At 47.6% G+C, this 14988-nt stretch overlaps 1 protein-coding gene across 2 annotated transcripts in view; it reads left to right on the top strand.

Annotated features, from left to right (window-relative positions):
* The window catches only part of UBASH3B (ubiquitin associated and SH3 domain containing B), a 102731-nt gene that overhangs the window by 21713 nt on the left and 66030 nt on the right, over window positions 1–14988 (top strand). For both annotated transcript variants that reach the window (XM_061550976.1, XM_061550975.1), the window contains exon 2: window positions 12321–12374. In XM_061550976.1, coding sequence (XP_061406960.1) covers window positions 12321–12374 — 54 coding nt within the window. The remainder of the gene's footprint in view (window positions 1–12320; window positions 12375–14988) is intronic.

Below are 14988 nucleotides of genomic sequence, written 5' to 3'. Positions count from 1 at the left end.
GAGGGGGGGGGGGGGTGGGTGGCCAAATCCACGCCCGGGGCCGCCTTTGTCTTCCCAGTGGCGATCTAACGGAGGCGTTCCATTCTCCCATGCCATATCCAATGTCAGCCCCCCCCCTACCCCCTATTTTCTGCCCTCTTTACCAACCCGGATTCAACGAGTGCGGTGAAATATGGTCAAACAACCGTTGTGACTGACACGAAATTGTGGGTGGGGGAGTGGGATGGGGGCTGTCAGGTGCGGGGGACACCTACACCCACCACGTGTGTTGGCCATCCCAGTGGGCTCTCGCCAGCTACGACGGCACGTGCAAGTCACCGGCAGCTCTTGAACGTGGAGAGCGCGGTTGGGAGTGGGGAGGGGGGCGTGCGAGTTGCCTTCGCGCAGACCGCTCGGCTTCTTGGAGCCAATTCACCGATCCGGCCTCCACTACCGCGGGCTGAGCGGGCGGGCTGAGCGGGCGGGCTGACCCGCCGGGCTGAGCGGGCGGGCAGGCGGGTGGCTCCCTCGGCCGTGCTACAGTGCAACGGGGACGCACGTGCCCAGATGTCCTCCACCCACCAGCCTCCCCTCCCCGCACTTCACCAAACATCCCGCCCTGCCCCCCCCCCCTCTCGGCCTCGACCCACGGCTTCTCATAACGAAGGCCGCCCTTCTTCTGCTGCCGCCGCCGCTGTGTTGTGGCAGGAAGTGGCCCAACAGGGGCCGCCGCTCGCTGTGCTGACAGGGGGTCGCTCCGATCTTCCCACCCCCCACCACCACCCTCCCTACCCACCCACCCACCCCACCGTCTCCCACCACCCCCCAAGTACTCCGGCCTTTCTGGAGCTGATTAGAGTGGATGTCTTGCAGGGTGTATTTTGGGAATATGCATTGCTGTTTACTCGAGCGCAGCGCTCCCCAAAGCGGCTGCATATAAATTAGCCTGACGGATGTTGTGCCCTGGTACAGCGGGTGGGGAGGGGGGGTGTAAGTGAGTTTGATGAGCTGGGTAGTTTTGGGGATGTGAGATTTTGGTGAGCTGTGGGTAGCGTTGGATGTGAGTGAGTTTGGTGAGCTGGGTAGCTTTGGAGATGCGAGAGTTTGGTGAGCTCTGGGTAGCATTAGATGTGAGTGAGTTTGATGAGCTGAACCAATGCTGAAATTATACACTCCCGGAAGGCTGTGATATGTGTAATAGGCACGCTGTCTTGATGATTTTGCTGGCGTTGTGGACGTGAGCGAGATGGTGATCTGGGTGTAGGTCGACGGGGAGTGGGTGGCTGGGTAGGGTTGGTTGGGGTGACCGGGGCGGCGGCGGCGGGGGGGAGTTGCAACCTGCGAGTTGAGATTGCCGCCGAGAACAGCGAGCGGCGCATCTGCGTCGTCAGATGCTCGTTCCTTCCGCCGACTTTTTCGCCGCACCGCGCGGCGAGTTCCGTCGCGTCGGGGAGTTTCCTGCGAGCGCCTCTCGGTTGCGGTTGGTGAGCCGCCAGCTAGAGGCACGTTCAGTTTTGGTTGCAAGCGACTTGTGCTGGCTGGTGGCTGCCAATTAGCTGTAAACAAATGAATCGCTTTGCTGCCATGGGGGACCTCCTCGGTGGCGTTTAGTGGTGGCTTCGATGACGTGCGGTGTGGTCATTCATTGTAGTGACCACCTGCAGTCCTTCGTCAATGCACTGCTGGTCGAAGGCCTTCTCCGATGCTGTATGACCGTGCTTGAATATGCGGGATGGTGCAGGTTGGAGGAGGAGGGTGAGTGGATGAAGGGGGCGTTGTCCAGGACAGCTTTGTACATTACTTGCCACTGATGCCAGCCGTGCCCAGGAATTGAACTCGGATTGTTGACTCATTGTTTCCCCGGTTCTATGGTGTGTACCAATTTCTCATCAAAGTTTCCCGCATGCTCGTATCTCATCATCGCCAATGGGGTCCATGAACCAACAAAATGAGGAAATATTTTTTTTCCGTGTGTGTATATATATTTGGGATTAGTTTTAGATTTTAAAACGTCAACAGTTCAAAATATTGAGGACAATATTGGAGTTGTTTTAAAAAACACTTTTGTATCGTTGTTTTATCATTTGGCATGCATTACTATTCACAAAAAGTGGCATCTGATGTATCAGAATCAGAATCTTTATTTCACACTGGAGGAATCCGATGAGCTATAAAGCTCTTTTTCACAGATGTCCAGTAGGGGCAGGTCAGAACGTTACAACAACAAGCAATACAAAGAGACGACAGAAGGGCAAAGTATAGGAAAGGTAAACAAATCACTATAAAAATATATACAAATAAAACTGAACTATTTTTTATCTTGCTGTGTGCGTAGGCAACCGTGACTAATCAGAGATGCTGGGGGTAGGACAAATAAACTAACCAAACTGATGCCAAGTAAACTGATGCCACGTGGACACCGCTTTCGACAGGAAGTGGGAGGAAGGGGATGTCAGATGCGCGTTGGTGGCCCCACATCCACGTCAATCCTGAACACGCAGAAAATTCAATCGTCTGGAATTTTAAATCTGTGCCGGGTTTCGCTAATTTTAAGATTAATCTGAAAAATTTGGGAACGCGTCACTAAGCGTGTGGAAGGGAAAGCCACTGTTACATTGGCACCAAAGTGGCGTTCGCTCGTTGATCAAGGTCAGGATTTGAACTGGTGTTCTAAAAACCGGGAGGCTATTGGTATAATAACAATTGAGCCTCTAAGGCATGCAATGATGCATCAATCAATCAATTTAAATGGAGTATCATGCTTCCGACTCTTATGTGGTGAATTGTGCGATGCCATCGTTGTCGTTTGTAGGATTCAGTTATTTAGAATGCAAGTAAATTATTTGATAAATGGGTGCCGCAGTGACAAGATATTATCTCCCTCGTCCGGTATGCAAGAGGTCGTGGGTTCGATCCCAACCCTCAAGCCTATATATTTGGAGTTGGCATGTTCTCCCCGTGGTTGCATGGATTTTTCTCTGGGTCATCAGGTTTTTCCCTCCACATTTAGAATCAACATGCTTTTAGAGTACTTGTTTTGCTATAAATTTGCACTTGATAAGCCACTTTGTTGAGCTATCATTTGTGGCCAGGTCACTTCTGAAAAATTGCTAACTCGGTGGGCCTTACCTGGTAAAATGAATAGTTTAATCGTAAAATAACATAGCTTGAGTTTTTATTACATATTTAAAATTGGTTATTTAAGCCGATAGAACACAAAATACGAGCAAAAACGCAAACGACACAAAAAAAAAAAAATCTTCAATCAAACCGCGATCTCAATTTGTGACGCTTGATGGAATCGGCGAGGAGGGGGTGGATCATCAACAAAGCCTCCCGGGCACTGTAATTTCCTGGACATTTATTTCGTGGTTAAATGCATCAGAAACATGGACAAAGATCGTGGAATAAAAGTTGAAAAGAGTGCAGAGAAACTTGGGAGAGGTGCATTCTTGGAATTCCAGTGAGACCTTAAGAGGCACACGTGGATGAGAGTTTGAACAGTTTGTTGAACAGTTTATTTAGAATTGCCCTGTGAGCTCAGAAGCTCTTGAATCGGGTTTCATCAACCAAAAAAACCTGTGTAATTAAAAACACAACGTTTTCAACAGGTCGCATAAATTATAAATACAATAAATGCAGCAATGAAAAAAGTCAACAAATTTAAAAATATTATTATACTGTATGTTACTTAATGATAAATTAAATATTTTACTAATGTGAACATTAAGATTACAGAAAACATATTGCAAAATAGTGCATCTAGAGTGAGGAATAAGATTCTATAAAATATTGCAAAACCATTTGATAAAATAAAGAACATATAAAGATGCAAGTTAAAGACATCGCATTGACTGTTGGGTAAAGTAGGTTTGAGCAGGACACGTCTTCAGAAACTAAACTAAAACAAAAAGATTCACCAGGTATGAGGCCCACGGAGCTATACAGGTCTTCTTCAGAAGCGCTGGCAATCACAAATTATAGCTTAACGTGAAAATTTACAGCAGCCAAATACTCTAAACGCATGTTCATTCTGAATGTGGAGAAAAAACCCAGAGGACCCGGAGAAAAATCCACGCGACCACAGGAAGAGAGACACGCAAACTCTTAAATGTACAGGTGTCGGGGTCCGGATTGAACCCACGACCTCCTGCAGAATGAATTGCGGCCGGTGGTTCAGTCTTCGCATCTGAGAGGAGGACGTCGACCATGTGCAGGAGCTTCGTCGGTTTCTTTCACCCCAAGACCTTGAGAAGGTGACAAATTGAGGAGCCCATTATCATCCAGCGGTGGATAGATCACGGCTGATGATGGCATAGAATAAAGGTCAGTTCCGCACGCAGTGCACCGGTGCAGGGGAAAACTGGAGCACCCGGAGAAAATCCGCGCAAATGTGGGCAGCAATTTCTCTCTCTATCTCTCCCACCGTTCCAGATTACAGGATCATCATAAAACCGAGGTAGTTGGGCCCTACCCAAGACCATTTACATTTTCTTGGGTGGGTGCTTGTGTGTGTGCGTGCGCGCTTGACAAAACGTTTGCACACGGACAGTGCCGACTGAGTGATGCTTGGTGTTGAATTCACACTAATGGCCTAAAGCCAGTGTCGCGATGGCATTTACAATCTTGCTATTGCTGGCGGTAAGCATGCAGTTATTTGTGGGTGTAATAGACCATGGAGCCATCCGTGCAGATACCAACTGATTCCGCGTTTCCTCGGGCTTGCTGTACTTTGTTTATGTGCGGGTGTGTGCATGCGCGCATGCGCAGAACCTTTAAATGTGGCAGAGGTGGTGAAGATTTGTTTTCGTTTTCCTTTTGACAATTTTTTTTATTATAATTTCTTTCAGAAAAATAAGTGCTGTCATTGAACAAGTCGTTTTATCCTTTGTTTGCGAGTCCGTTGTTTGCAGCATTAAACTTGGTGACGAAAAAAAACGTTATCCGTGCGAGTGAATGCCGTGGCATTTGTCGAAAGTTTGTGGTAAATTTGCCCATGACGTTGGCGCTAAAAAGCCACGACTGTTCGCCGCGAAGAGTGGGCCATTGTGCTCCGTGGTAGAGGTCACATTTATCCTACATTTACACCGCGCGCCCCACAAGAGGGGTGTGTACATGGACACGCGTGGGCCCTTGTGTCAGTCCGCTGCTGGATTAGAATGTCCCACACGTCGCCCCTGACTCGTGGAGTTATACGATCGTACTTTACGACACCGTCTGTCCCGTGTTTGTTCTTAGGCGGGGGAGAAGAGAAATGCAATGCCGACTGGCTTTTATTTATTTTGCACTGCCCTCTGCTGTATAATCAAATCTATTTCACAGCCTACACAACCTGTTGTTGTTGTTAATCGTGGCGTTGTTTCGTCTAAGCACCTCCGATTAGTGCGGTGTAAAGCAAGTTCAACATACACACATACAAACACTGTCCAAGCTTAAACCTGCTTAGCTTCTGAGATTGGGCACATTCCGGGTGATAAGGTCACAGGCGATTATTAGTGAATTATTGTTTTGAGTTAATCATATAGCGTGCACAGTGGAAAGTGTTGTTTTTTTTACATGCAGGATTTTAACAGTTCAAGCTTATCAGATACCGCAACATAAGAATTCCCGTCCGAGCAAAAATCAATTCAACATTTGCAACTTGGCATTTCTTATAAAACGCACGCATTACCAATCACACCGTAGGGATATCATGGTGCATTTAACCTCATGTGTTAGCAGGAATGTATATGTCCGTGCGGTGAAGTGGGCAAATTGTTCCATGCGTGGTGCAAAATGATTCCTCAATCTCAGCATTAATCTGTCACCAAATAATAATAATTTACAGCCCTTTGTCAATCGGCTTCTGGATGGAATTCAAAGATTATTTTGTTTCGCAAGGTGAACTCGAGGAGAGACCAGGGATAGTCGCATTTGCCAGAGTGAAGGGCGGGAGAGGTTGTTTGATCGTACTTCACCGTTCTGGTTAAACGCGGGTTGATGGGGTTGATGGTGTGGGTGGTGCAGGCTAGGATCGGTTCAGATGTCGCTTGCCACCTATGTGAGCCCTGGCCGATTAATTTGAGCTCGGTTCGTCGGGTTCCTCGTCAGAATGATACTGGAGAAATCCGATGAGCTTATGAAGCACTTTTTCACAGATGTCCAACAGGTGACCACGGGGTCATAAGGTTACAACAACAAACAATACAAAATAAATATATATAAAGTATACAAGTTAAAATTGCGTAGACATCAATTCTAGATTTCAAGCTTTCGTGACTGCAAGGATTCATACTCTTAGGTTTTTTCGGTAAAGTCACGTAGGTAAAAAATTTAAATTCATAAAAGTAAAATAAAACAAATTAAAAAATTCACGACCTTTCGGAAGCAACACAAGCCTCCGTCTTCAGGTGGAACCGTCACATTTACTTGATACAGCTGTCGTGGCTGTGACGGGTGCACCTGAAGACGGGGGCTTGTGTTGCTTCCGAAACGTCGTGAATTTTTTAATTTGTTTTATTTTACTTTTATTAATTTAATTTTTTTACCTACGTGACTTTACCGAAAAAACCTAAGAGTATGCGTAGACATCATTTCCGCAAGCTTTGGCAAGACAGCAAAGCAACATCAACAACAGTCCCAGACCACACCAACACACAGTCCCTCAATAAAATAGCAAATTTGTAGTTCAGTGTGCTAACCGCTGCGCCACCGTTCCACCCATATTGAAAAATTAATGATCCATATTTAAATAATGCAAGCTGTGACCTTATACTGTAGTCTTGGTACTTTCTACATTTCAAAATTTTCATTTCCACGCAATATTACTCCTGTTTTTTAGAATAAATATAAATGCATATTATCTAGAATTATTCATATGTTTGCTGGATTAAATAGAATTCAAGTATTATTTTGCACTTTAATGGTTTTTTTGTGTTTGCGTGCGCGCGTGGTTTTTTGCGTGGGCGTGGTGCTGGCCACCCACTCCGTAGTGTGCCGTACCGGCCTTCATAAGCTGCTCGCTCCCAGCACTTGCCCCAACAGTCTGTCAAGGCCATACGAGAGGGGGGGGGTCCTTGCTTTTTTATTGCGTGTGTGGTGGGCGGGAGGGGTGGCGCAGTGGTTAGCGCACTACCCCCCCCCCCCCTTCGATTCATTACCACTCACAGCTAAAACAAGCGGTGATTAAATTATCCAAACCAGCCTTGAACCCCCCTCTCCGAGGTCAACTTAGCCTTAGCCGACGACTCGGTGCGGAATGTAAACATCGCCACTTGGGCAACAAAGGCGGCCGGGCGTGGTGCTGGCCAACTTCACTCGATCGTGCACCACGACGGCCTATTTGATAGGCGCTCGTTAACAGCACTTGCCCCAAAAGTTCGTCAAGGCGATATGGGGGGAGGAGGGGCGGGATGTTTGTCCGTGTCTTTGTTTACTTCTCGTTTGCGATGAACGTTGTGGTGGTCTTGTTGGGCCACCCCGCTCACGCGGCCGCTGTGCCTTCGCCCGCCTGCTTCCTTACCTGGAAGCTCCCTTCCTGTTTTGAACGTCGGAGGAGGAGAGAGAGGGGGGGGGTCCACAGCACAGAAATACGAAAATACTTTGATGCTTATTATTTCTACGATATTCTAGATTTGAAGCTTTCGTGACTGCAAGGATTCATACTCTTAGTTCTTTCGGTAAAGTCACGTAGGTAAAAAATTAAATTAAAATTTATAAAAAAAAAAAAAAAAAATCACGACGTTTCGAAACGTCGTGATTTTTTCTTTTTTATTGTTTTATTTTTATTAATTTTTATTTCATTTTTTACCTACGTGACTTTACCGAAAGAACTAAGAGTATCTCTACGATAGTCTATTTTTTTTTAAACGTAATCCGATTTTTATTTCGGGAAGTGGTATTGGTGTTCGCTCATGGGATAACTTATTCATTTGGAACTTGGGAAGAGCAATAATAATAATGTAAATTTTTTTTTATTAAAGCTTAGCGGAGTCTCTTTGGGTATTTTCCAGGAAAGTCCTGCATTGTGATGTTTGGCCCGTTCTATTCATGAGTGCTTGCAAGGATTCACGTGGGAGGAAAACCAGACTTTCTGGAGAAACCCCATGCACATGAGAGGATAACACCAAGAGCTCTGGACAGGTGGATTCAGTCCACTTTGCTGTACTGCCATCTCCTGACCATCTCTCAGCCCGTCGGGTTTGGGAGTTTGAAAATGGTGCAATCCACAAACCCTCACCTCAAAAGCCCTGAATGGATCGGTCTTTTTTCTTTCAATAAATGAACATTGAAACTCATGCCAGACAGACCAGGGCACAGCCTATGCATGTCTCTTCAAGATAAGTGATGCGGTATTTGGGTTTCGGTTTGCTTATCCCTTTAAATGCTAATCGCAGATATGTCATCTTTACTGTCAAGAGACGGATGCTTGGGGCATAGCTAATGGCCGTGTGACTGCATCAGTTAGAAAGTTGGATTTTAAGAACGCGTCAAGGAAAATGAACATTTGGCCGTGACACATTTGCACAATTCAGAGGATTTCGATTTAAAGCTTTCGTGACTGCAGGGATTCATCTTCTTAGTTCTTTCTGTAAAGTCACGTAGAATGGAAATAATAAAATAATAAAAATAAAACATAATAAAATAATTATCTGAGAATTATTTTATTATGCTTAATTTTTATTATTTTATTATTAAGTCACGTAGAATGGAAATAATAAAATAATAAAAATAAAACATAATAAAATTATTTTCTGAGAATTATTTTATTATGTTTATTTGTGAGTGTGATGTGTAGGCGACGCCTACACATCACACTCGTTTGAGGCTGAGTCTACCTAGGGGAGGCCCAGAGGACCGGTTAAAAAATTTTCCGCCGGTGTTGGCCGTGAGCAGGAATCGAACTCGGGTTGCCGGGATCGTAGCGCAACGCCGCCCTCCACCAAGAACAAAGATCCCCCGTACAGCATTAACAGACTGCTGGGGCACATGCGTACACAGCCACCCCCATTCAGCACTCTGCAGCCAGCGGGCCTTAATAGGTGCTCGCTTAAGTGCACTTTCATCAACAGGCTACGTGGTATGCCAGGGGATGGCGAGGAGGGGAGGGAGATCGCTATCTTTGTTGCACTATCACCAAGCAGAAAAGTGTCATCGCCCTTCAAACCGTGGATGAGCAGTTATTCCAATCCGCGAGGAACCAGGCGTGATACATTTACGGGAACGGACGCTACATAAATTATGCGGCACGCGGCTCTGCCCCCACTGCAATCCTTTCGCCTTATGCCCCGCGCACGCTTTGCGGCGGCAATAACATAACACTGAGCGCATATGCCGTTCGCTAAGTGCAGTAGTCTCTCTCGGAGCCCTCCTCCTCCTCTTGACAGCGGACTTCCTACTGCGGTTATGTGATTTCTCTGGCATGCGCTGGCTGCCGTTGCCTGCTTCTCCCTACCCTGTTTGACCCAGAAAGCGCTCGGCTCGCTCTCTCTCTCTCGCACTCTCTGCTCTCTCGTGCGTGCTCTTCTCTTATCCCTCTCCCTCCCATGTGTGTGTGTGTGCGCTGTCTCTCCATCCCGTGTGTGTGTGTGTGTGCACTCTCTCCCTCCCATGTGTGTGTGTGTGCACTCTCTCCCTCCCATGTGTGTGTGTGTGCTGTCTCTCCATCCCGTGTGTGTGTGCACTCTCTTTTTTTTTACGATCAGTGGAAACAAGAAGATGCTCGGTGTATTCGACACTTTGCTTCGTTCATCATTTCGTAATTTTTTTACATTTTTAAACTTAGCTTTATGTAGAACTCTCTCCCTCCCATGTGTGTGTGTGCACTCTCTCCCTCCCATGTGTGTGCGCTGTCTCTCCCTCCCGTGTGCGTGCGAACGGGCGCCAGCCCCATTCATGGGGCGTCTTTCGCTCTCCCTCCTTTGGCAGCAGCGAACGTGCCCGGGGCCGTCTCTCTGTGGGTGACGAATAGCTGAACCAGTCCTGGGCCTCCCCCAGGTCGACTCGGCCTCAAATGAGTAACCGGCGCGGAGTGGCAAATATCGCCACGCCTGGCGTGGTGCTGGCCACCCACCGCTCGCGTGTGCCGTGGCCGGCCTTCATAGGTGCTCGCTAACAGCGCTTGCCCCAAAAGTCTATTGAGGCTATACATGGGAGGGGGGGGGGGGTAATCTTTGTCTTTGCCTGCAGGCCTGCGTTTTCCAGCGAACGCACCACGATAACAATTTAAGCAGATGTGCCTCGATAGCCGGGGTTAACTGCTTTCGGAAAGCGGGGAGGCTGGGAAGTGGAAGGAAGGTCGCTGAGGGCACGATGGTGGCCGGGGGGATGGCGAAGGAGAGAAGGGAGGAGAGCGGGGAGACCGGGGAGGGTCAGGAGAGCGATGGTGGCGGTGGCGTGGGGTGGGGAGTTGCGCCAGAATAATATAATTGGTGCAGCTTGAGGTCACTCACGGTTTTTTTCCGCGTGCGGTGCCGGTCACGCTTGCGCTCACACACACACAGAGTTGCACATCTCCTCCGCAGTCGACTTCCGATCTGCAAAATCACTATGAGGCGGTGCTGGAAGATGGGGGCGGGGGAGGGGGATGTTGTAAATCATTGCCAGAAACGGGGTTGTGTTTTTTTCTGCACGTTTAAAAGTCGGATAACAATTTGGCAAACAGACTTTCTTTTGTGAGAGCAAAAAACAAGTGTTTTTCTTTTTAGCCTTTTGCTTGAGCGCGCACCGTTTATTTGTGTGGTCGCTATTTTTCTTCCTCTTCTCGCTTGCCAACTTAAGGTTTGGAAGCGTTCGTCGCGTTCCTGCTTTGGCTCTGCCCATCTGTAACGGTGGCGGGGGGCGGGGGACGCCAAACGTTGGGAGCCAAAAGACCGCCGTTGTTATTCTGCGACTTATCCTTCAGAGAGCCGGCCACATTGATCGAAAGGGTTCTTGCCTATAACACTGGTCAACACACTTTTTCTAGCATAAGGTATTCTAACGGGTTTAAGGTAATTTTGGGGTGCGGATTCCAAATCTGGCATCAGTTTTTGTCTATCACATCAGGTTTTTGAGATATCAAATATTGCATTTTCAATCAAAACTGCCGAAGAAAAATGAGTGTGGATATCTACATAAAATGATATTATAAACACACTATCCTAAAAATACAGCACCATATTGTAACACTAAAGCAGTCACTGACTCGCAACAACTTGCAATCATAAGTGACAGAGTTAATTTCGGGTAAAATCAATGAAAATGGGGTATGCCGATAGCATAAAAATGATGTGATAGAGCAAATCTGAGATCAGATTTGGAATCAGCACCCTGAAATTAGTCTAAAACAGCTGCAAAAGTCCAGGCCAGAATTTTTTTTTTTTTGTTGACAAGTGTTATCTGCAGAAATACACCAGAGAGAGAAACAAGGTCATGTTTGCAACTATGCAGACTTGCTCTGCCCCAGCAGCTGCCTGTCGACTTGAACACCGCTAAGGACCGTGCACATACTCCTCGTGAATCCAAGGCGCGCTTGGAAAGCGTCACAGAATCCAAGCGGATCTTTTCCTCTCGCTTGTTTACATATACACATGCACGTCCCTTCTGTAACGTGTTTAAGAAGTGCCGTGCCGGCCTTCATAAGCTGCTCGCTAACGCCACTTGCCCCAACAGTCTGTTAAGGCTATTCAAGAGATCTTTGATCTGTGTTTTGGGCATTTGTAAGTGGGGAGCGGTGGCGCGATGGTTAGCACACTGCTCTACGAACCTGGCAACCTGGTTTTCGATTCCCACTCACGACCAATAAGAGTGGCGAATATTTGAACAGGTCCTGTGGCCTCTCCCCTAGGTCGACTCAGCCTTAAAACGAGGTCCTGATGTGGTGTGTAAACATTGCCACTGTGTGCCGTGCCGGCCTTCATAGGTGCTCACTAACAGAACTTACCCCAACAGTCTGTTCAGGCTTTATGGAGGGGTGGGGGGGGGGGATCTTTGTATGTGTACACATACACAGATAGCCAGACACAAACACACATATTTCGCAAGGTCTGATCTTCGTAGCTTCCCGTCACATGGCACAAGGCCAAATGTTTACACACCGCACCAGGCACCCCTTAAATGCGTACCTGCTTGCGCTGCGTGTTACACATCAGCGCGGGGGAGACGTGGTGTTGAGCAACTGCACCTCCTCGCTCGCTGTGCAGGCCTGCGAGCCTTCGTTAGGTGCTCGCATTTTTGCCAACCGTCCGTTGAAGGCTATGGGGGGGTGCGGAGTGGAATGTTTGTCTTTGTGGGCACGCCGGATTTTAAGGCTGCATTGTGTGGGTGGCATCGCTTAAACAGTTGACTTACAGGTATGCATGCGTGTGCATCTTGCATTTCAGGCTCAAGGCTCTTGCTTCAACAGGCGACCATGGTGTTCAAGAGGCGTGCGACTGGTCAGTACGCCTCGCAAATACAACATTTCTCAGCCTTTTTGTCAAACAACTGCCAAACGAAAATGCTCCCCATTTTTTACCACGCTGCTCATTGTGAGTTGGTCAAGGGATGGGGCACCTGTTCAGATATCACTGGCCACTGATGTTCGCAGTGTTTGGGAATCGAACTCTCGTTCGCCCGGTTCTTAACCCCGGTGTGCTAACCATCGTGACAACCGCTCCACCCCTTGGATTTATAATAATGCTATTGTTGCATGTTTGTTGTATGTTGAACAGTGTGGTTGCTGCGATATCGTCTCATAATTGTACCGTAGGCTGTTGGCGCCATGCTGTCATTGTGATGATGTTGCCAGATAGAAGGGTAAAAACCCAATTATCATATTTTTTGCTGGAAAATGAGGTTCCAATGGTGTAAATGCTTACCCCGAGCTCTCTTACTCTGATGGTGCATTGTCTTTGAGTCGTGCGCCTTTTGGCGTCATCTGGTCCAACCCATGTGAGACTAGGCTCTAAGGAAAGCTGTCTCGGGTGTGGACCAATCAACTTCAAGGACAGTGCACATTATCAGAGTTATGTTCTTTTGTTTGTATTATGACTGCAGGTATTGCGGTCTATGCAAACATGACTCCTTGTCAGTTTTGTTGCCAGATAGAAGGGTAAAAAAACAATTATCATATGTTGAACTTCTTTTGTGCCGTACGTAGCCAACCATGCTAATCTTAGGTGCAGGGTGAGCACAGTTGTAACTCGTAGCCTACAGTATTGGGCTACATCCACTTAGTATTTTTTGCGTTAAATCCCACAGGAGGTGACTTACCTGGTTCTCACCGATTGGTGAGATCCTATATTTGGAAGTGTTTAGCTCGAGACTGAAAGCAATTGAGAAGTTGGAGGGCTGACTTTTTTAACTTGGGCGGCCGACTCTTTTACGTCCCAAACAAAAAAAAATCGGAGGTTCGTATACCGCAAGCATAGACTCAACTAAACATTTTAAACTTCAACTTTCTATCCCTTCCAGAGCGATCGCTAAACTTCAGTCACTCGCGCAGTCAATCGATGAGTCAGTCAGTTTATATTTTCTAACATTTATTTTTTTAAATATGTATTTTGTGTACGTTATCCGTCAGCTTGGCGCGTGCACAATAACATTTCTTTTGGCGTTTACTTCTCTGATGTCAGCTCCGTTGACCGTTGCCGTGCCACCCCGCTAATTCCAATTGTACCGATGCGCACGCGGCGAGTTGTTTGACAATTTGCGTTGTCTTCCCCACCCTGGGAAGACGACGCCTCCATGAAAATAATATTCTCAACCAGCAGTAGTCGGAGCAAAAGGGCTCGCCGCAGACGTCATCTGTTTCTCGTTGAAGCTTCAGAAAGTAAAGCAAATCGGCGAAACGCCTTTGTGGAAGTCTGCGTTTAAATAGCTCACAGCTGGCGGGGCCAAGGGGTTAGGAAAAGCAAAAATTAGGTGAAACCCTGGCGGTGCAGCTGGCCACCCCACTCGAAATTACTGTCCAAACCACTTCCTAATTCGGCGCCAGTTTTTTTTCTCTCTCGACATTAAATTTTAAGCACGTGCTTGAAAAAAGTTGACCGTATTCTCAGGATCCTTGGGACACTGCGGGGAAGTAAAACGGAGGCGCCCCACGAACGTGTGCCCGGCGTCGATAAAGTTGTACAAATTTGTACTAATTTCTGGTCACGCACTCAAAAGGCAAAGATTCCCCCCCCCCCATTCCCCGTAAATAACCCTAACGGACTTTTTGGGGGCAAGTACTACTAAGCGAGCACCCATGAAGGCCGCAACGGCACGCGAAGGAGCTGTGAGGCCAGCCCCACGCCCGACCGCCTTTGTCTCCCCCAGTGGTGGTGTTTAGACACCGCTCCAGGTACTCATTTGAAGCTGAGTCGACCTAGGGGGAGGCCCAGGATTCACCATTATTATTCGTCGTGAGCGGGAATTTAACTCTGATCGACGGGTTAGTAGCGCAGAGTGCTCACCATTGCACCACCGTTCCCCACACAAAGACAAAGATCCGCCGTATATCCTTAACAGACTGTTGGGGAAAGTGCTGTTAGCGAGCACCTATGAAGGCTGGCACTGCACATGAGGGGGTGGGTGCCCAACACCACGCCCGGCCGCCTTTGCCTCCCCAGTGGCGATGTTTACACATGAATGTTAAAGCAAAAGTTGGTCGTGAAGCTGAGTCGACCTAGGCGATGCCCAGGACAGGTTCAGGTTATTGTCACTGGTATTGGCCGTGAGCGGTAATCGAACTCGGGTCGCCGGGTTCGTAGCGTAGCGCGTGAACCGCAACACCACCGCTCCCCCACATACACAAACATACACACACCTACTGGATTCTAAGACGCACGACCAACTTTTGCTTTAACATTCTGGGAGGAAGGGGGGGAAGTGCTACTTATAATCTGGAGATAACAGTCGTACCAAATTCAGAAATGAACTTTCGGATGGCAGGTGTTGTTGGTGACTATATCACAGAAGCTGATTTTCAGGTTTGTCCGAAGTCCTGCATGAATATTTTTGAGTAACAGACATGCCCAGCCTACTATTGCCACCAGGGGCCCCCTGGGCAAAAAAAAAAAAATCTGC

Source organism: Lethenteron reissneri, chromosome 13 (genome assembly GCF_015708825.2).
Source record: "Lethenteron reissneri isolate LAM-NWPU_2019-01 chromosome 13, ASM1570882v1, whole genome shotgun sequence".
NCBI classification, from domain to species: Eukaryota; Metazoa; Chordata; class Hyperoartia; order Petromyzontiformes; family Petromyzontidae; genus Lethenteron; species Lethenteron reissneri.
Note: the sequence above shows the minus strand (reverse complement) of the source record. Positions and strands in the feature narration are given on the sequence as shown.